Source organism: Elgaria multicarinata, chromosome 13 (genome assembly GCF_023053635.1).
Source record: "Elgaria multicarinata webbii isolate HBS135686 ecotype San Diego chromosome 13, rElgMul1.1.pri, whole genome shotgun sequence".
In the NCBI taxonomy this organism is placed as follows: Eukaryota; Metazoa; Chordata; class Lepidosauria; order Squamata; family Anguidae; genus Elgaria; species Elgaria multicarinata.
The window spans coordinates 18774480-18797679 of NC_086183.1; the positions used below are offsets into that span (position 1 = coordinate 18774480).

The 23200-nt window shown below is 47.6% G+C and overlaps 1 protein-coding gene across 1 annotated transcript in view; it reads right to left on the minus strand.

Annotated features, from left to right (window-relative positions):
- Positions 1-2013: 2013 nt before the first annotated feature.
- Positions 2014-23200, minus strand: part of SDC3 (syndecan 3) — a 104678-nt gene continuing 83491 nt past the window's right edge. Inside the window, exons 2-5 of the mRNA XM_063139731.1 lie at positions 13463-13589; positions 10760-11331; positions 5342-5609; positions 2014-3077 (exon numbers count right to left, since the gene is read on the minus strand). Of these exons, the coding sequence (XP_062995801.1) occupies positions 2911-3077; positions 5342-5609; positions 10760-11331; positions 13463-13589 (1134 nt within the window). The 3' untranslated portion in view covers positions 2014-2910. The remainder of the gene's footprint in view (positions 3078-5341; positions 5610-10759; positions 11332-13462; positions 13590-23200) is intronic.

A 23200-nucleotide genomic window follows, 5' to 3' on the forward strand; every position in this document is an offset into this window, starting at 1 on the left:
GACGCCCGATAACCCGCGAATGGATTTAACAAAAAAATGTACATCCCTTGTAGAGATGGCTTCCCTCTGCAGGTGGCAGGCAACCGGGATGCAGAGAAAGTTGGGGGGGGGGAATGGACTTAACCCTGCTTTTCCCGCTCACACAATTCTAATAGCGTGGGATGGAGGAAGCTTCCAAACACGTCAAGTTAAATATCTTTCGTTGCTACAAGTTCATCCTGCATCTTCCTTCAGGGTCTTTGCTGGTCTTTTAGACCAGGGGTAGGCGGATCAGAAAACACTGGCAGATCTCTGGGTGATTTGCAGTAGATTGGCAAGAGTTTCTGATTCTCAATTGTTTTAAGAGCAGCAGCAATGTGTTTTTCTCCCCCCCCCCCCCAACGAAAACTAGATGGCTGAAATGCAGAAAGCATGGGGATATCCGGGAATAGACTTTCATGTGAAAGGACTGTGAGCTCAGTGCAGTTCTAGTGCCAAAACCAAATCCCTGGGCTCAGAATGTGCTCAGGGGCACCCTGTTCTTTAACTCTATGGCCATAGCTAAACAGGGTGAAATCCCGGGGCGATCCCCAGGATCGTCCCTGTGCATCCACATGATGCACAGGGGATCCCGGGAGCAGGGAGGGATGATCCTTCCCTTGCCCTAGGATCTTGTCCTACCCTTTAGGCCTGGTTTTTCCATGGTCTTGGGCTCAGTGTGTGGCTGAGCACCGCGGTTTGTCCCGGCTCCTCGTGAGGAGCCGGGACCCACGCATGAGACGCAGAGCTCCTCAGAAGTACTGCACCCATCAGGGGTGGGGTGGGGGGAGCAGGGAAAATAATTAGTTTTTTTTTAAAAAAACCTACCTTTTGTGCACGAGCGCTACTTGCTCTTTAAAAATAAAAAATGGCAGGCGCGACACCTCTCCCTCTGAGGTCATCGCGCACCGCATGTAAACAGAGGGGGGATCTCGCGATAAAACCATCACGAGATCTTCATCCCTCCGTCGCGCACTAACAGGTAGGTCTGTCTTTTGCAGCTGGCTCTGGTTAATGGACCTCAGGGTTCTGGTAAAAGAAAAAAAAACAGATCTCACCTGCAGTCTGCCCGCCCCTATTTTAGATAGTGGGAAATAGCACCCTGTATCTTTTTCTTTTCTTTTTCAAAGTTTAACAGAGCTCCCACCATTTCTTCATGGGCCCAGGTCCTTATCACCTTCGTTGTTCAGCTTTCAGTCTTCTCTAATTTGTTTTGGGACCTCTTAAATTTGATCAAATCCGGTCGCAGGCCTCCAGTCAAGATGCGCACATACAATGCACCCTTAATGCAACACGAACTGGCATTTGCCAGCAGCAACTGGCATCTCGTGACAACATCCTGTTGGCGACGCATAACTGAACCACGCTTAGCATTCATAGATTTCCAACAAGTGCTTTTTTCCTGCCCACACTGTATTCCGCCCCCCCCCCCCCCCGCGTACATGGTTTTACTTTCTGATCCGTAATGGTTAATTTTTGTCTTTGCTTTATTACTTCATTTTATTGCATACAATCCAATGCTCCAATGTTTCTGGGTCAACCAGAACCTTTACTCCTGGCCCTCTCCAACATTCAGACTATTATCGTCAGCAAATGTGTGAGTAGCCCCCCCCCCCCGCCCCTTCCTTCACTCAAGTTGTCGGTGGAAATGTTAATTTGATGAATGGGACAGATTGGTGTGAAATATCATTCTTGCCTGCTTGGCACAGACCTAGGAATTACTGCTTTTGAGGATTCCCCCCTCCCCGCTCCCATCAGTTATATATACGTACTTCTATCATCTTTTTTTCCCTGCACTTCCATTTATTTACAGAGTTATACAGGACCAACGATTTGCAGAAGTGCATTATGGACTCACATTGTCCTGTTCTTGCCTTCCCCCATAACCCTGTCAAAGAAGGAAATGAGCACACCACTTGTTGAGATGTGTAACATGATCTATTTCCTACAGGCTTAGAAGAGAAGTTCGCCTCCCGCACACCACCCCTCCACACACACACACACACGCACATGTATCTCCATTTCCCCAAGAATAACACCCTTAAAACGTGTCCCTCGGTCATCTGCCTGAGCTTGCGATACTGTGGAAGTCGAGTTTTCAATGTCACAGTGAAACCCAGCGGAATAAATCTGGGGGGAAAGGCTTAACCGGAAGCCTGCAAGCTTAGAATGGTTCCGCAGCAAGGCGCATCACTTTCAAGTGTCTGGTTGTGAATGGCAATGGGACGAAGGGAGGCGTTCTTGGAAAAGAAGCAAAGCACAGTCATAAAAAGGTGCTCTCTGCAGGCCACGGGAGATCTCCAGCGAAGCAATCCGCAAGCCCAGCTCCAGCGCGGTGGATGGAGTTGGCTGGGAGGGCGATCCGATGTTGCATTTCCCCGGCACTTGAACTCAGCGTCGTCAGACCCTTGTCTTGAAGTGTATTGCAAAGTGCCAGAGACCAAAACTGTCCCCTCATTGTTTGTTTTTTAAAAATGTCAAGGTTCTAGTCCTGAGGGAGGTGTGAATCCAGGACATCCCCGGCAAAGCTGCTAACTCAAGCCTTCATCCAAAGGAGGCAGCCACGAGGGTGCTGAAATCGCTCCCCGTTTGCTCCACGCAGCGGTGTTCCTTTAAATGCTCCCTGCGCCGGAACAAGACTCGACTTTTCTTATCTTTCCCCCACCCCACCCCTTCTTTAAAAAACGTGCGGTACTTTTTAAAAACGGTCGGTTTCTTCGATCCTCCTTGTCAAAATTCACAGACTCGATTAGAAAGAGAGAAAGAGGCTGGGTGAATAAGAGAGAGAGAGAGAGAAAGAGATTGGTTTCGTTTCATTTCTTTAAAAAAAAAAGAAGAAGAAAAGGACGGCATCGGGTCAGAAAGAGATTGCGAGGCACTCAAGGTTCTGGTTTATGCATAGAATTCCTCCTGCTTGTCGGGTTTTTGGTACGTGACGCTCGCCTGCTTGGGCTCCTCCAACGTGTAGCTCCCCTCGTCTTTCTTCTTCATCCGGTAGATCAACAGCATCACTAGAAAGGCCGCAAACAGAGCCCCGACGACTCCACCCACAATCACGGCTGGAAACAGACAGCAAGAGGAGGAGGGTTAGTGATGTGTTAGAAGAGGAGGCCACCACTGTGTTAGGTGTATTTATTTATAACGTTTATATCCCACCTTTTTTCCTCCTTAAGAAACCCAAGGTGGAGCACATAATCCTCCTTGTTTTATCCTCACAACAACAACCCTGTGAGGTAGATTGGGCTGAGACTCTGCGAGCAGCCCAAAGTCACTCAGTGAGCTTCTGTGGCCGAGTGGGGACTAGAACCCGGATCTCCTGACTCCAGTCCAACACTCTAAACACTACACCACACTGGCTTTAGACGGCTTTGAAAGGGGGTTTGGCCCAGGCCACACATGGAGGAGGAGGAGGAGGAGGAGATGGTTGGATCGCAGAAGCTTTGGATGCTGCCTTAGAATCAGAAAATCATAGAATAGTAGAGATGGACGGAGCCTATAAGGCCATGGAGTCTAACGCCCTGCTCAGTGCAAGAATCCCACCTTAAAGCATCCCTGACACATGGCTGTCCAGCTGCCTCTTGAAGGCCTCTAGGGTGGGAGAGCCCGCAACCTTCCTAAGTCATTGGTTCCATTGTTGTACTGCTCTAACAGTCAGGAAGTTTTTCCTGATGTCCAGCCTTATACAACATCAGATGACTAGTCCAACCAGTAGCCATTTCAGCTGGCTGTCACAGAGGGACATGAGCAGGGGACGCAAGGCATTTCAGCCAGGCCTGCAGAAGATCTCCCTTCTGAAGGCTCCTCCTCCTCCTCCCTCAATGGTCACCCAGGCAGCCATTCCAGCAGGCTGAGCTGAGGAAGAGGAGAGGAGAAGCAGGGCCATTCCGCCAGCCCTGTTGGAGGACTATTTCCCCAATCCCTTTTGCCTCGTGTGACGTGTCTTTTTAAAATTGTAAGCCTGCAGGCAGGGCCCGTCTTGTTTAACTGATTGTTTTGTAAGCCGCCCCAGGAGCCTCTTGGGCTGAGAGTTGGGATAATAATACTTCAAATAAACAAAGGCCTATGAGGAGAGACTGAAAGAACTGGGCATGTTTAGCCTTGAGAAGGGAAGGCTAAGGGGAGCCATGATAGCCCTCTTCAAGTACTTGAAAGGTTGTCGCCCAGAGGAGGGCCGGGAAGCCTTCTCGTTGCATTGTGTTGACTTTTCCCACTGGCTACAGACAGAGTTCCCTGGGAAGAGCGGCGAAAGGAGTGAGTGCCACTCTAGGAGAACCACCAGGATTGCTTTATCGCAGCAATGGCTGATGGGATATTATTGGGAGGGCTGGAGGAGGAAAAAGGGCAGAGGAACTCTCAATCAAACATCTCGATGGATTTTACTCCACTCCACTGTAGCCCACAGTCACACAACAGCGGAGTCAGAACATGTTGTGTGGGGAGTACCCCCTAAAAACTCAACCGTTGAGTGGAGTTTTCACACTGCGTTGACTAACGTGATGTCTGAACTGAGCCACTGTCAGTGCAGGGGGGTGGCTCCAATGTTTATGGAGCAGCTCCAATGTCAATGGAGCAGCTCCGGGTTGATGTCAGAACTGCTTCACAGTTTGGACTTCTGACTGGTTCTGACTAAATCCTGGAATGGATTCACCGCCTCACTGGCGCCAGAGCCTCCAGTGCATAGCTTATAGCTTAGCCCTGATTCGGTTGAACACGAAGTTGGCAGGGGTTGCACCGCGGACCTTGTGCATGTCCAGCATTGTCCTTATCACTGGTTCCTTCTCCTTTCCAGGCAGCACAACGTCAGATGAAAGGTGGGGATGCTATATTCAAAACAAGAGTATACCGCAAACCCATCTAAAAGACATCTTCTTGAATCACTTTTTTATTATTGTAATCTGCAGCTTTGTACGTCCACATTACCAGATTACTATAAAACGATGTATTTCATGTTTAGAGGTTGAGTGCAAACATCACAGATCGTAAGAACATAAGAAGAGCCCTGCTGGATCAGACCAAGGGTCCATCTAGTCCAGCATCTGTTCACATAGGGGCCAAGCAGCCATGGACCAGGGACCAACAAAGCAGGACATGGTGCAACAGCACCCCCCCACCCATGTTCCCCAGCAACTGCTGCACACAGGCTTACTGCCCTGAATACTGGAGATAGCACACAACCCTCAGGGCTAGTAGCCATTGATCCTTGTGGTTTTCCAATCATGTATTTGATGGAGAAACGGTTATCTATTGTTCAACCATTTCTCCATCAGCTACACATCCGCACACAGTGGGGGACACATGCTCGCACGCCTTGCGCATGTCTTACCTATGAGCACTTCTTTTCTTTCCAGGATATTTTTCTGGGGAAGTTGCGCAGCTGAGTTTCCGGACTCTATCGTATTGTCTATGAGCCCCGGCTCGGCATTCTTCCTCAAGCCTGGCCCAGCTGCCGGGGTGACCAAGGCAATGACTTCGTTGCTGAGCTCTGTCCTAGCTGCGTTGTCATCGTCCTCGCGGATTTCAAAGTCCCCGCTGACGGGGACTTCCAGTTCATTGTTTGTTGCTGTGGAAAGGGTCATATTCACAGGGCGTGCCTGGGAGAGAGACCAAGAAGAGCTCACAGAATGAGAGGTCAAAAGAATATTCCCTTGCCTTCACGGTGCTTCTCTCTGGGGCTTCATCTGTTTTGTGAGCAGCGTTCCCCACCCTCCCAGCTAGGGCCGGAAAAATCTGACAATTTCAGTGTCCCTCCCTTCCTCATTTTCAGTTCATCCCCATATTTCACATGAATAAGCTTTCTGATGTGCGTTTCTCCTAATGCATGGATTTTTGCACACAACGTTGCCTGAAGCACACATCTTTTGCAACCGGTTTTCTTCGAACGATGCATTTGTGAATGTTATTGTCGCTCACATGGACATTTTGTGTGTGCGCTTTCCCTGAACATATGCATTTTTGTATAGGGTTTGGGGTTTTTTAGATGGGGGTGCAAATTTCGCAGGATAACTGAATTTCAGTTCACATGTCGGTTTGAAACTGCAAAATTAGTGAAGTTCACCTTAACATTTCTCCTCTTCCTTGCCTCTGTCCCAACCCTGTCCTGATGATCTCCCCACTTATAGCCGGTGCAGAGAGAACAACACCATGCATTTATTATTTATTTATTACATTTATATCCCACCCTTTTTCCTCCAAGGAACCCAAGGTGGCATACATAATCCTCCTCCTCTTCCTCTCTATTTTATCTTCACAACAACAACCCTGTGAGGTAGGTTGGGCTGAGAGTCTGTGACTGGCCCAAAGTCACCCAGTGGGTTTCCATGGCTGAATGGGGGCTAGAACCCGGATCTCCCGATTCCCAGTCCAACACCTTAGCCACTACACCACACTGGCTCTCACACCACACTAGCTCTCCACGCACCTGGCTCTGACTCCAGGGGAGATATTTTCCATGCACCCAACATGCTTACGCATTTAAAGGTGAAATCCTAAAGTCCTGCAACTCACAGCATTCCCCAGCCAGCATTTTAAAAAATGCACACATTTCCCAACGGAGTGTTCCTGGGGGCGGGTAGTGGAGGAGTCTGGGGTGGCTGCCTCATGCCATTTCCTATGGCCAACCCAGCCTCCTTCCCTCCCCCCTCCAAGGTGCTGCTGCTAGATGGGTGAAATCGACCATCTAGCTGAAATGCAGGAGATACTCAGAAGCCTCCGGGTTCAGGAGAGGATTGAGCCCTAAAACCCATACTATGAAATGATGAGGATTTCTCTAAGTCAACCGATGGAAATAGTATTTCATCATCCTAGGTGACGTATCCAAAATGCAAGTTATAAACAAACAAATAATACATTAATAAACAAGCAATGTGAGATGGAAGGATGTAGGCTTATGCAGCACATTTCATTAGGGTTTGCATCCAGAGGTTTTTGGGTTTTTTCAAAGGCAAAAATTTGTTGAATACTCAGTCATAAAGGACATTATTTTCATTTCTTTATTAAACACTGTAGACACTGATGCCCTCCCTCCACGTTCGGCTTCCTGACCACGGAAAGGCCGTTGCAGGTGAGGGGGTGGGGATGAGGAGACGTTTCTCATGCCCCAGCATTGGTGAGACTTTGTGGTGACATTGGCCAGAGGAGGGGCTTATGAGGCGATATTAGCCTTTGAGAACCCTCCTTCTGGTCTCTCTGAAGTGCAGTTCATGACAAAGAGGCTCCTAGCAAAGCGATTGCTGTGTCTGGATCCCCCTCTGGATCCCCATTCAACACCCCCCTCAATTCGGTTCTTATTGCTTGAGACATTAGGGTGTGCCTGGGCACACCCAGCACATCCCTCGTGCATGCCTATGCAGGTGGAGGAGGTACAGTGTTGGAAGCCTCCTTGTTCAGGCAGCAGAAAGCGCCTCCACCATTAAGGCTCAGACAGTGCCAAAAAGGTGCCTGCCCGTCCTTCCCATTCCCCCATAACCCCTTTACAAGGCTGGTGGGAGCTATGCCAGCCCTGGAGCTGGCCTAGTTATTTCCCCTCTTATTGGAAGCTGTGAAAATGAAGTAAAATGGAAATGGTTGGCTGTGGTTGACAAAAAGGTTAAAAGTGGGGGGGAAGGACCCCACCATCTTCCACCCTGGATGAGCTTTGTAATCGTAGGTTCTTCCATCACAGATTCTGCCTCCTGTCCCCCACCCCCATAAGATTGCTTTGTCCATGACTCTCTAATGTAGGTTGATTTCACATCCGCATTGCTTTTTCTGGGCCAGACCTTGTGCTGTAGAGGAAACCGGTTCGCTTCCTCTTTCGTGGGCCCCCTCCTTCTCTTCTGGTTTCTTCTCCTGGGTGAATAAGGAGATGCATGGCTGTGGAGGTGAAGGGAACATTTCCTGAATTGCATCAAGCAGCTGTTCTGCTGCCTGTTGGGGACAGTGACCAGGAGGGGGAGGCAAAGACTCATCACTTTTGAAGACTCACACACACCCCTCCGAATCAGGCCTTGCCTGTCAGGAGTCCGAGGGCTTCGGATGCAAAAGGAAGTCATCTTGCGAGTTCGTTTGGGAGCACTGGTTGTACTTCAGCAGGCTGAGAAATCCAGCAGAGGATCATGTTATACACCCCTGGGGAAATTTTATTCTGAAGAAAGCAGCCAGCAAGAGGGGCCCAGGAGAGAGGACCTTGCGCACAAAGAGCGAAATGTTGCCACGTACCGTCTCAAAACGTGCTTAAAAATATGTGTCTGGGTGTAAGGCAGGAAGGGGAGTGGAAATAGATGGTGCCATAAGCTCTTTTCAAATGACATCATGCTGCAAAATAACCTAGCGTGTGCCCACTTTCCTTGTATCAGCCATGAGCTGAGCTGTACCATGGCTTCAGCATAATGCTGATGCAAGCATCAATGTGAACAGTTGGTGAAAAAGCACAGGATACAGTTCTGGGAGAAGTGGGCATAAGCATATATAGACAGAGACAGAGTTGATGTGCTGAGACCACTGTGGATCAAACTTCCAAACTAGGGATGGAAGAAGCAAGGGATGTACGAGGATTTCCCCCCCACCCCTTATATTTTGTTCCTGTTCAGAAATCGGGCGAACAGGCCCCTTTCTCAACCGCAAACACAAACAGGAATGCAGTTCTCGGGAAAATTTTGCAGTTTCCCAAACTTGTGTTCATAGTCAAAAGTGTGCGCTTGAGCAAGGCCAAACTTCCCAAAAGGAGTACGTGCGCATGTGCGCAAATCCCCTAAATCTGCATTTTCACAGTTTAGCCTATAGGAGGGGGATTGCACATTTTTCGTTGGGAAACGTGTGCATTTTTTAAAATGCTGGCTGGGGAATGCTGGGAGTTGCAGGACTTTAGGATTTCACCTTTAAATGCGTAAGCATGTTGGGTGCATGGAAAATATCTCCCCCGGAGTCAGAGCCAGGTGCGTGTGGGAGCCAGGGTGACGTTACAGCAGGCTTGGACGAGGTCTGGAGAGGCCCAAGTTCAAATCCTTATAGCCACAAGGCTCACTGGATGATCTTGGTCCAGTCACTCTCTCAGCCTACTTGACAGGGTTGTCAGGAGGATTTATGCTGCCTTTCCTCCTTGGAGGAAAGGCAGGATAAATATCGAACAAATGGAAGAATGAATGCCTCATCACCTTTTTAATCCAGCCCTTCTCTATCCAGCCCCTGTTATCCTCTTCGCTGCAATATACCCCACCCAATAAGCTCCTCTTCATACTTAACGATGGCAAAGAGATGCCGTAATCCCCGTTTTACAAATGGGCAGCAGAGAGGAGGGGATCGGGTTTCTCAGCAGCCCCTGTTCTGTACTCAACCGCCAGATTGTTAAAAAGCCAACACACTTCGTGTAGAGATGGCTTCGATCCAGACCGTTCAATTGAGAACCAGCCACATTCATGGTGGGTGGGGATGGATGGGTGTGAGTGGGGGCTGAGGGTTTTGTGGTTGTTTTTTTACCTCCCCCTCTTTTTCCAAATAAGTGTGCTAGAGTCTCAATGCTTAGCTGATTCAAGAAGGACCACATTCTGCCCTCTGCAGGCCAGTGGTACCAGCAGGGTAGGAATTTGGGGCAGGTGTCCTGGGCCCCATTAGGCAGCATGGATAGGAGGGCCTGCAAATGCAGGGAGACTGGCTTGACCTGTTTGGAAGGGAAGTTGCACTTAGAACCTGCATAAGAAAGGGGTGACAGTGGGCTGGTATAAGACTATAAGGTCCACAGTATAAAAAATAAAAATACCTGACTGCACTGTTGATGCAGAAGGCTTGGTGCTGCCTGCCAGGTGGGTGCCCTGGGGGGACTATTTGGAATGGTTAAATAAAGCTTCTCCTTCAATATCAGAGAGAGCCAGTGACCCTGTTCGGGCGACACACTACGCCAAGGTAGTTAAGCATTTTGAGCTAAACATTATGGCACAGTGTGTCGTGTGAACCATAATTCAGTGTGTGAACCATTCCTAACCCTGTTGGCTACAAAACCATGGGTTAACATGCTCACGAACCATTTGCTGCAAAAGGGTTAGCGACCAAACCATGGCTTAACGTGTTGTCTGAACAGGCCCAGTGTGGTACAGTGGTTAGAGTGTTGGACTGGGACTTGGGAGACCAGGTTTCCAGTCCCCACTTGACCATGGAAGCTCACGGGCTGACTTTACGGCAGTCATTGACTCTCAGCCTAACCTACCTCGCAGGGTTGTTGTGAGGATAAAATGGAGAGGAGGAGAACCATGAAAGCCGCTGTGGGTTCCTTGCAAAAGGGGGGGGACAGTATAAATGTACACTGACAACAAAGGTCCGCATAGTTAAAGCAATGGTATTCCCCGTAGTAACCTATGGCTGCGAGAGCTGGACCATAAGGAAAGCTGAGCGAAGGAAGATAGATGCTTTTGAACTGTGGTGTTGGAGGAAAATTCTGAGAGTGCCGTGGACTGCAAGAAGATCAAACCAGTCCATACTCCAGGAAATAAAGCCAGACTGCTCACTTGAGGGAATGGTATTAAAGGCAAAACTGAAGTACCACATAATGAGAAGACAGGATACCCTGGAGAAGAGGCTGATGCTAGGGAAAGTGGAAGGCAAAAGGAAGAGGGGCCGACCAAGGGCAAGATGGATGGATGATATTCTGGAGGTGACAGACTTGACCTTGGGGGAGCTAAGGGTGGCAACGGCCGACAGAAAGCTCTGGCGTGGGCTGGTCCATGAAGTCACGAAGAGTCGGAAACGATTGAACGAATAAACAACAACAAACCTGGGCTGACTGGGTGGGTACCACGGGACTTGCAGGTGGGAGCAGCGTGGTGCTTGTCTCACTGCGGTCCGGCTCCTGCGAAGTGCTGGGCTTTGGCACAGCTCTGGTCTTTGTTATGCTGGTGGTCGCCAGGGGAGCTGCAGTCACTTCCGTCCGGGCTATGGTGGCGGCGGTTGGCGTTTCAAGGGTAATGGACTGAGTCGTGGCTACGACGGTAATGAAGGGGGGCAGAGCTCTCGGGACGGTCGTTGGCTTGGACGCAGCAGTGGCCGTGGAGGCTGTAGTGGCAGTAGTGGCAGTCGTAGTGGTAGCAGTGACGTCACGGATGGTGGCACCGGGGGTGGTGCCGGACGCTTTCCAGACCGCGGCCGTCGATGCTTCAGACATACGGGGGGTGGATGGGCTGCCCGTCGCCAGACTGGAGGTGGCTTCCTCCGTTGGGAAGGGCGCAAAGGGGGTGACAACAGGCTGCACAGATGTGATGGGCAACACGGCCGAAGTTGTCGCCAGGACGATGGGGGCATCTGTGGTGAGGCGCACCACCGTCTTGATCGCAGTTTCCTGCTCAAAATCTGCAAGAGAAGGAAAGGCACCGGTTGTGAAGTGACTGCATGGGAGATTACTGTAGATTGGAGGGGAAATGACCAAGAACAGTATGGGCCCATTCAGAAGACACCTTAACCATGGCTTTAACCATGGTGGTTAAGCCAGAAAGCCAGGCCGTGTTCAGAAGACACCTTAAACCATGGTGAATAAGACTTTTTTGCTTTATTCACCATGGTTAAAGCCGTGGTTTAAGGTGTCTTCTGAATGGGGCCTACATGAGTTAAGCTGCCCTCCCACTCCCCCCCAAATTGCTTAGCCTCAAACAAACTGCAACAACGGCATCTCTTAGACCAGCCTTCCTCAGCATGACCAGATGTAAGGACTACAACTACCATCATCTCCAGACAGCCTGGACATGACTGGAGCACGCCAGATTGGTGAAGGCCGCCCTACAGCAAAATGTTCTAGAGATGTTCTCCATCATGTACAAAAACTATCTCCCCAAATCTCTTTCCCTACGGAATTCCCTCAACCCCTTTTGATGGCAGAGGTGGCTGTTGTTTTGCGTTTGGATTTGCTTCCGTAGAAAACTCAATCTCTCTTGCAATAATTACGGCATAAGAATGGATCAAAATGGTGCATCTTGAATCAAATGGAAATTCCTGAATTTGAGATGTCAGTTCCAGGATCGACTTCTGCTCTTTCAGGTGGTTGATGAAAGCCCCTTCTGTCTTATTTAGAACTAGAAATCCACATTCCCCACCACAATTCCTCCCACAATATGAGAACTGACGTTCTCGGAATACTAACATACTAATACTATTTTTGGTGAACCGCCCAGAGAGCTTCGGCTATTGGGCGGTATAAAAATGTAATAAATAAATAAATAAACATCTTGCATCCTGGCACCAATTTCCATGCTTGCCTATTATGAGCTACACAATATGATCTCCTTACCATGCAATTCCATAAGTGTTTACTCAGATGTAAACTCTCTTTGGTTCAATAGGGCTTACCCCTAGGTAAATATGTGTTAGAACTGTAATCTCAAAAACTCTCCAAAGACTTCAAAAATGTGCACATCATAACGCATTAGTTGATAGTCTTTAATTTGTATGATTCCGGCTCCAGCGACAGCATTGGATTTTGGGGGGAATTTGGAGGGGGGTTTTAGGGAGCTAAAAGTCTCCATCTGCTTCTGGCACTGTACATCCTGCTATAGGCCTAATCTCTAATCCTCCCACAAGTGGGTCCGAGTAAATCTTGCAGCCATAAGCCCTCGTTGCTGAAATGGAATTCTTTTTTAAAGCACACACACATACACACATGGTCACAAAGTCCCCCTAACACCTTCCCTGCTTCAAGATGGGGAGGAGACATACAAGATTCAAGTAGCATTGAGCTCTATCTGTGTCCCCCCGAGTAACGAAGGGTTCACATTTCAATGCATTTTGCATTTTCCAAACGTTTGCATTTTCCAAACCAAGCCATGAACTGAAACACAGTTATCCATCGCTAGTCACGCTTCTCCAAATTTTGCAATGCAGTTCTCCAATTAAAAAAAAAAAGACGTACAAAAATGCATACGTCAGGGGAAGCGTGCACACACACAACTGCATGCGCTCGTGAAAGTCACGTTCAACTCCTCCCTCCCAATCCCCTTTCCTTTTGCATCATGTTTTTTAGACTGTAAGCCTGTGGGCAGGGATTGTCTTAAGAAATAGTTTCATAAGCCGCCTTGAGAGCCTTTTTGGCTAAAGGGCAGGATAAAAGTGCTAAAATAAATAAATAAAATTCCCTTAGGGGAAGTTGCCTTCATAAAATATGTACAATGGGAAAATGTGCAGACAAACATGCCCACAGAGATGTGTACGGATTGTCAGAAAGAATTGCAAGCTGAAATGGGACAAAAATGAGGTTGGAATAATGAGAAGCTGTGATAAACTGGAATTAACCAATATGTCCCTAACCGCAAGCTTCTAAATTACTACATTATTTAGACCCTACCTTTGGGCCAACCACCTTCCTTGCCCCGCAAACATACAATTTAATTAGCTGCAATAACAGCACCATTAATATCTATGTAGGATCCAGGGGGGGTGAGGGTCACATTCAGTACGACAAACTCCTATTTTAGGATCCTAGATATCTACTCACACCCTGATCCCGAACCCGAGTAGAATTCCTCCGTTTCTTCAATTTCTTCATCTTCAAAGGGGTCGTCGTCTCCAGAGCCTTCCAGGTCAATGGGACGTTCAAAGTTTTCATTTCGCCAGTGTTGAGCCTAGGATCAAATGTTCAGAGAAACAGGCTTACTAATTAAAGGATGTCAGAGTGTGCTTAGAGTAAGGGTCAAATCCCAAGGCACAGGCAAAACGTTTGCAACCTCCATTTTTTGCAAGCAAGGAAGGAACTTTCAAGGGGGGGACTGCTATCATGGAAGCATTGTGCTGAGAGCACCTCATGCCTCAATGAGAGCAGGTGAAGTGTAATAGTTGGGAGTTTCAGATTGGGACCATTTGTGCAAAATTGCAGGTGGGAATGTTTAGGGAAATTGTTCCTTTACATTGGCAATTTTTCTGCAAATTGCACTATTTATGATTGCGAATTTGCGCAAATGGTGAAAGAAAGAAAGATCAGGGGCTCTCACTGGGCACCCTCAGACCATCTGGCGGCTCACCCCATGTGCCCACCGGGGTCAGGCAAGCAGTGGCAGACCAGTGAGCACAGTGTGAACAGGACGTAGGGGAGTTCACCCATCCCTACCTCTGCATGTAAAGCATGCATTCTGTCATTGAGCTCCGAAGGCAAATTGGGACCTACTGATAGATCCCTGAATGATTTGCAGTAGATCTTCAAGTGTTTCTAATTCCCAATTGTTCAGCAACAGCAAGCACTTAAAAGGCCCATTCCCCCCCCCTTTCCCCATTTTCTGGACTTGCAGACCAAATTCCAATTTGACAGGCATGAAACCCACCAGAGTTTTCCATATGGATGCTTTGTGACTTTTCCCCATGATTATTCTCAACAATCCTGTGAATTAGATCCTCTGATGCGCTAAGCATTTGACTGTTCCAATTTTGTACCTTTTCTGCCTCCAACACATTTTTTAAAAGCACCTTTAAAACGAGTGGCAGCGGAGGCAGCGGCTGCGGGAACGGGAGGGACCCTCAAAAAGTGGGTCAGCAAAGGGGTGCCAAAGCATGGCTGAAGGGAGCAGGAAGAAAGACGAGGGCAGCTTTGACAGAGGACAGGATTGTGGGCTTGGCAACGTTGAGGGCCAGGCGATACAACCCTGCTCCCCAACCACATGATAGCCACCTACACATGTGCATGGGGCAGCCTTCCCCAACCTGATTTTCTCTGGATGTGTTGGACAAGAACTCCAAGGACATCCCCCAGCCTGCATGGACTACAACTCCCATCATCTGTAACCACTGGTCATGCCAGCTAGGGTTGATGGAAAATGTAGTCCAACCCATCTCATTGCACGATATGGGAATACAGGAAGGTGCCTGCCTTATACCATATCAGACCACTTGGTCCATCCAGTTCAGTATTGTCAACACTGACTGGCAGCAGCTCTCCAGTGTTTCAGGCAGGATTCTTTCCTAGCTGTACCTGGAGACGCCAGAGATTGAACCTGGGACCTTCTGCAAGCAAAGCATGTACTCCTACCACTGAGCTACGCTGCCTTAGAGCCCAAAGCAAAACATCAAGAGAGAAGTGAATGATGCAAGGCATAAAGTTGTAGTAGAAGGAAAGAGGGGAGCATGCGGAAAGGGTGAAAGTGCACAAAGTATCCTTAAAAAGAGGACCCCACTGCCATGCAAGACCAAACTTGGTAAGTGTGTTGTGTGAATCACCTAGAACTACTCGATTGCGAAGCACTTCTTCCATTAAAATCTCACTTTTCAAAAACAGAGTAATGGCAAGAAAGACATGAATTTGAGTTTACCGTGGCAGCCGTCAAAGGCCAGAACTGCTGGATTTGGAGAACTGAATTGTCCTTGCTTAAACTCTTAACGGTACTGGGGTGTGTGTGTGTTTGCCACTGAATAATAAAAAAGGGGAAATAAATAGCTACAGTCCACTGGGGCCAAGAGATCAGCCTACTACACCTCCTTCCAATATACTAGCCTGGCCACCAACCCGGAAAACCAGTGGGGTTGACAGACACTGCAGTACGGTCGTGCTAAAATATTCATGGCCTGCAAACAGGCGAACTGGAAGAGGCAATATTTGCAAGGCTCACAGGTGAGAAAAGACATGGGACTTGTCTGGGGCAGAGAAGGTGTTGCTCTTGGTAGAGAATCCCTTGAGTCTGTGAAAAACACTATTTCCTGCCCCACACGGGGGCCCTGAGATGCCATTTAGCGGCCTACAAGCTTGCTTAGTGAAAAATGACTGCCTGTTCTTTTCATTGATTTGCACGCAGCCCCTGAGCTAGTGGAAGACAGGAGAGCAGCAAGTCATGCCACCAAGATGGGGGAAAGCCTGCTAAGTTCCATGTCTACTCTTCTATAACATGGTGGCTGTTAGGTAGGGTGGCCATATGGAAAGGAGGACAGGGCTCCTGTATCTTTAACAGTTGCATAGAAAAGGGCATTTCAGCAGGTGCCATTTGTATGCATGCAGCACCTGGTGAAATTCCCTCTTCATCACAACAGTTAAAGGTGCAAGAGCCCTGCCCTCCTGACCAGATACAAAGGAGGGCAGGGCTCCTGTACCTTTAACTGTTGTGATGAAGAAGGAATTTCACCATATTTACACATGACACCTGCTGAAATCCCCTTTTCCATGCAACTATTAAAGATGCAGGAGCCCTGTCCTCCTTCTCATTAGGAGGGGACATGTCTCCTGTTCAGTGGGGACATTAAGGCTTCACTCTTCCAAGCATCTGGATAACTGCACATTTTTCAAAACCAAAAGTTGTTTATGAATCTTGGTACACTTTGATTTGCACTTCTATACTGCAACTTCACCACACTCTGCTTTCCAGGAGGAAGGAGACGTCGTTGCTTTCCTGTAACAAGATTCAGCTGGTCTCTGCTGTGTGAAGGGAGGGCTTCCATTTATACCATTATAACTTGCCAGCTAATGCAAGGGTGTTGAACCTCAGGCCCGTGGGCCAAATTCAGCCCTCTCAGGTTCCTTCAAATGGCCGCACCCCTCCCTGTGGCCCTATATATTCCTCCTCCCAGGGGCATTGGTTTCTTGGTTTCCTCACTTTGGTGTAGTTTTTCCCCAGTCCAAAAGGCTGGAATGCTTCTACGGAGGCCTAGTTACTGGCAGTGAGAGCTTTCAGTTAAATTATGCCAGTATTTGTGGTATTTAGGCAAGGCCGGCCCAAGTTATTGTGATGCCTGAAGAGAAAACCAAGATAGCAACTCTCTTCCATTCCATGTACAAAAGCTGACTAGATTGACAATTGAAGAGTTCTTCAAAACTGGTAATGGGACAGCTTCCTCAACCACACCTGAAGGCAACAGACTATCTCAGGGGGCGCACGGCAGGCTGTGTGGCCCACAGCTCTCTCCTCCAAAACTTTGCTGCCGCCTCTCAGCATCTACCACCTGAGGTAACTGCCTCTCTCTGCCTAATGGTAGGGCCGGCCCTGTAATTAGGCCCTGCCCCCTTTGTCTCCAGCTAACTCACCCCTGGAATGAGGCCCTGGGAACTTCTCCAGAACTGAATTCAGTTCTCTGGATGAAAGAGATTCGACATCCTAGCGGTACCGTCTCATGACAGTTAACTTGAGTTGACTAGCTTAGTGCTGCCTGGGCTCCATTAGGATCCAAGCTCCATTACATTTGGACTGCAAATGACAACCGTAGGAATGTTTAACTACTGGGGTTGCTAAGTGAGGCCCTACCATAGCGGTTGTAACTGAATTACTAAGAGAACTGAGACAGGGCTGGCTTTTCCATGTGCTTTATCGCCAGTACCTCACGAACAAAGCTGCAGCTTCCTGATGACATCATGCAGCCGGACAGAAGATCAACCCTTTCTATTACAGTGACATCAGCCAGTCTTTTCCCAACCACAACCGAGCTCAAAGTATATGTAGCCACATTTGCCCACCTTCTTCCCTTCCTATCATTAGTTTTCCCAGCCTATGCTGTTTCCCCACAAGGAGAACATTCCTCCCATTGCAAAGAGCAGGCACGAGGGACAGACAATCAAGCCCACTGCTAGATCTCTGAATACTATGGTGACCATATGGAACAGAGGACGGGGCTCCTGTATCTTTAACAGCCGTATAGAAGAGGAAATTCCAGCAGGTGTCATTTGCATGCAGGAAGCCCCTGGTGAAATTCCCTCTTCATCACAAGAGTTCAAGCTGCAGGAGCTATATTTGAGGGCAGGGCTCCTGCAGCTTGAACTATTGTGATGAAGAGGAAATTTCACCAGGTGCTGCCTGCATGCAAATGACACCTGCTGGAATTCTTTTCTATGCAACTGTTAAAGATACAAGAGCCCTGTCCTTTGTTCCATATGGTCACCCTACGAAATATTTCAGTCTCAGAACATATGAGGTGTCTTACCATTTCCGCGACATCCTCCCATTCATCACCTTAAGAGTTTGAGTGTGCTGCCCCCACCTCAATAATTTCCTCTGTGGTTGGAGCCAGACTTAATCCACACGACATTGTAACGTGTAGAGTACACCCACTGAAATCAATAGGACTTAAGTCAGTTATGACTACATTAAGTTTCATTGATTTCAATGGATTTACTCCCAAGTACAGCTAAACCTGGATCAGATCCTCTTGAATTGCAAAGGAATACACAAATACACACACACACACCATCCCCTTGCAAACTGGATGTGAAAAAGTGTGCAGAGGCAGCATAGCACCAGAAACCTGATCAGGGGATATCAATAAAATCAGACTTTAAAATCACAGCGAGATGGACGGAAGAATCCTGCCGGGATACTCACCTAATAGTCACTGGCATGACAACTGTAACCATAGTAACCGTTTCCTACATCCTAATAGCTGTGCTCTCCTCTCCTTTCCAGGCTTCAGAAGGAAAGCAAGGGAGAAAGAACAGTCAAGAGATATTCTTGGGCACTTTGATGTCTGGCTCTTCGTTCACGTGTCAGCAATATGACCTTGGCCATCCGGCTCAGAGCTCCTCCAGATAGTCAGTTCAAGCTGACTTTGTTTAATGCAAAGCGAACCCACTAATGTCTCTGATGGAATGTGGACTGCGTATTAATAACGGCAAGAGAGCCTAATCAAGAGTAAAAAACCAAACCAAAACGTCTAAGTCAGGTGGTCCGTCTAGCCTAACAATTAATTCTTGACTGAGAACAGATCCAGATGCTTGGGGACATTTTAACAACAGAAGGCACTCACAAAGAGCGCAAACTGTTCCTTGCTATTCATTCCCAGCTTCTGGCAGGTTAAAATAATGGTGTCCCTGACTTATGAAATATTAGCATGAGTATCCAGAGTACCTTGCATGCTCTAACTTTCCAGTTGAATTTGTTGATGGCTTAATTTGTAGCCATTTATTTTTTATTTATTTATTTACAATATTTATTTACCGTTCCCCATTCAAAATTTCGGAGCTAAAATAAAATGCAAGCAGAATAAAACACTTTCAAATAGATTTTAAAAGAAGCAAAATGTATAGTGAGCTGTGACTGCTCATTAAGAAAAGGCTTCCTGGAATAATGACGTTTTCAGGAGGCGCTGAAAGGTTTACAAAGTTGACACTTGCCTGACCTCCAGAGGCAGGGAATTCCATAGGAGGGGGGCTACCCCGCTGAAGGCTCTTCCCCTGGTGGACTCCAATCAGAGGATGGGTCTATGTGGAACCACCAGAAGCATGCCCTCGGATGACCTCAGTGACCGGGCAGATTGGTAGGGGAGAAGGTGCTCTCTCAGGTATCCTGGTCCCAGGTTGTTTAGGGCTTTGTACACAAGTACAAGAACCTTAAACCTAGCCTGGTAGCGAATAGGCAGCCAGTGCAGTTCCCTCAGCAAAAGAGTTACATGCTGGAAAGGGGCAGCTCCTCTCTCAAAATACTAGAACCCGGGGTCATCCCATGAAGCTAATTGGTGGGAAATTCAAGACAAAAGGAAGTACTTCTTCACAAAGCGCATAGTTAAATTATCGAACTCACTACCACAAGATGCAGTGACGGCCACCCATTTGGATGGCTTTAAAAAGGGGTAGGATAAATTCCTGGAGGAGAAGGCTATCAATGGCTACTAGCCCTGACGGTTGTGTGCTACCTCCAGTATTCGAGGCAGTAAGCCTGTGTGCACCAGTTGCTGGGGAACAGGGGTGGGAGGGTGCTGTTGCACCATATCCTGCTTTGTGGGTCTGTGGCCGATGGCTGGTTGGCCACTGTGTGAACAGAGTGCTGGACTAGATGGACCCTTGCTCTGATCCAGCATGGTTCTTCTTTTGTTCCTATGGTCTTATGGGTAAATCCTGATAAAAGATTAACTAAAACAAATTTTTCATACATCCCTACCCTCAGCTCAGCCTGTCGGAATGCCTGTTGGGGGTGACTTCATGAAGGTTGTCTTCAGCGGGGTTGGTGGAATGGCACTGATTCCCGCCCCCTTCAGCACTTGCAGTTAAACAACACATGGGGCCCCAACATCACCGCCCCCTCCGCTCCCTTCCTGCATGCATTTTGCACAAAGGTCTGAAGGAAGGTGTTCAGTATGTTCAGCAGAATGCGCTTTGAATAATTCCCACAACTGGGAACCCTGGGTCAGTACGTTCACCTGAGTGGAGATAGCGGAGCAGGGATCCTAGGGTCGGGGCTTGCACACATTACGCCATGGACCTTTTTATTTATTTTATTTATTATTACATTTATATCCCATCTTCTTTTTTCTTGCATGGAACCATAAGGCAGATTACATGACCCTCCTCTCCATTTTATCCTCACAACAACCCTGCTGGAGAAATTTGAGACGGACGAAAATGTGTTCGGATTTTCTGAGAATCCAACCTGTAGACCAGCCTCCCCAAGCCATGCAGGGTCCGTGGATTTTCAGATGTTTATCTCTATCTATCTATCTATCTATCTATCTATCTACTTTCTTGAAATTCACGCGAATTCATTCTCAGGAAGATATGCGTGTTTCTCCTGAGACATACGCCATGCTGGAAAATATACATGGGGAAACATTGAATGGAATAGAGGACCAATTATGTAAATGGTTACAAACTTTCTTATGGAATTATTTGTGTATTTTTCTGCATAACCAGGGTGGGGTGGGAATCAAATCAGTCTGTGAACTGATGCTGGAAGGAATGATATTGCTCAATCCACGAAACACAGGCGGGACAAATTTCACAAAATCCAGACATCTGTATCTGGGATGAAGGTGAGGCTAAGAGTCAGTGACAAGTCCATCCCAGTGAGCTATATGTCTGAGTGGGGACCAGAACCCAGATCTCTAGTCCAACACTCTAACCGCTACACCACACTGGCTCTCTTCATGAATTCACAGAAAAATGCTGAAGAGTGCTACTGTTGGCCACAGTTCCCAGTCTTCATCTTTTTTCTTGCAGGTGACTGATGCAGTCCAGTGTATATGCACATATTGATTCAATCACAGAAATCCCCATGTAGTAATTGTGCAATTGCATCAGGATCCCTTTCCTGCACAGAGGTTATCAATGCACACAAAGGCACAGACACTGGTGGCCTGCAATGCGCACACGCGTGCACATGCATGAACTAAAATAAATGGCACGCTGTGCCTGCTCCAATTCCAAAATGAATGTTCACAGTTCTACAACTTAAACCAGAAGGCTGGCAGAGCAGAGCACAGGACTGAGAAAAACAACAGAACAGTTATGGAATGGGACAGGCAAAATCTGCTCCTCCGTAAAATGCATTTCTTTGAAAGCCAAGAGGACTTTTTGTAAAGTTATAATTTTTGAATTCTATTTCTGAACTTGAGGAGAATGCCTGCCAATTGTAGAGAGCTTCGGCTATTGGGCGGTATAAAAATGTAATAAATAAGTAAATAAAATAAATAAATAAATACCCAAACAGGGGCATGGATGGTCAAGGCAGAGGTACTGGCAGGCTCTGGGAAACCCCAAGTTTTGCAGATGTAGAAAAAAATATATTTAGGGGGGGATCTCTAAGGGGGGGGAGCCCCCAGAACAGACCCTCAGCCATAGATCAAACAATGTGCACAGACCTCAGATACACAGCGATATTTTGCTAGTGGGATGGTGTCTTGCTTGTTTTCTCTATTTCCAATTTTCAGGTGTGAGTGCCAATGTTCAGGAGTGCTTAAGTAGCCAAAATGCGGGGCGGTATATAAATGTAACAAATAAATATAAATAAATAAAGCAGCCCTGCCCCTGTACAGCAGGGAGGTATCAAAAGGGTGGTTAAAACTCTTAAGAGCAGTATCGAATGGTGCCATTACGCAAACTCAAATAACTCTAGCGGAGCCCTGCCGAATCTTTCAGTGGTGCAATCACTTGCATGCGGCGCTAGTGGGGTGCATTATTTATTTATTTATTAAATTTTTATACCACCCAATAGGTATATGGGCCATTCTGCTTGCACGACTGCTTGCCCAACTGTAACTTTAGCTGGATTCTCTCTTTGCGCCAAGTTCTGAACCTAGTTTCCGCTAGCAAAACTTCACAGCTGGATACCGCCCTCCGGTTTGTAAACATGGGAATAAAAATAATAATAATAAAAAAAAAAAAGGTGGGAGGAAAAAAACACACCCCAAAATAGCTCTGTGAGAACTGAGCATGCTTAGCGGCTATGACATGCTGATTGTCTTGTGGGGGCCTGACGTGGGAGTGGGGAGATGGAAAACTGGAGAGGGGAGGTATGTGGAATCCTGAACGGCGGCACTTTATACTACAACATTTTGTTGCAGGTCCCACTTGTACTCTGTGTGTTTGTCTAACAACTATCCTCCATTTTAAGGCTATTATAAATGTTGCACATGATGGCGGTCTAGTTGTAGGGTGCATGCTAATTCCTATACAGAAATGCCTTCCACACAGGCAGCTCTTAATATTCAAACCATTCCCTACACAGCAGGACATTGGCTGGGGGATACATGTTTTGAATGTAAAAGGTAACCGTTTCAGCCCCTTGGCATCTCCACTGAAAATATACGAATAAGTGGGGTTAAGAAAAGCAATGTTTTCTAATCACAGGCTGGTACGAGGCTGGATAGAGCAAGGATTGGGTAGAGTTTTCTTAGAGATCCACCTCAGCACTGCACCAGATGGTGCTCTGTCATGCGAAGTTACTGCCAGTTCCAAAGTGTCCCCTGGTTCTTGGCAGGGCTGCTACTAAAAATACCAGCGCAAATAGATAGGTGCAACATGACGGCCACAAGTGGAGCCCACACCTTCCTCCACTGTGAAGAACGGAGGTATCTCGCACCATCTCATTATGAACTCAGAACAGAATGGAAATAACAAACATTTGGACAGTGTTTTCCCATCAGTCCTCCAACTTCAGTCTGAGCAGAACATTTCCCAGAGAAGAAACCATGAGAGATGTAACCCTATGGGAGATGCAGGCAGTTGAGTGCTACGTGAAGCTGTCACGGTTGTCTCTTGAACAAGATAGAGTAAAAAGCCGGATCTCTCCATACTGTTGCTTTATTTCATCTGGGTCGTGTGTGTCATGGATATATGAAGCTGTCATGTACTAGCTGGGTTCTCACAACATGCTAAATGGCACTCAGCGGCTAAGCGTGGGATGTTGTTGAACCATGGGTTGTCCGAACCCAGGACATTTTCTGCAGTGTAGCTTGTTAACCATGCAGTGTGGCTTATTTTTCTCGAATGAGAACCCATGGTTGGTTTTGGGTTGTTCAGGTTGGTTACCAAGCCACGCTGCATGGTAAACTAGCCACCCTG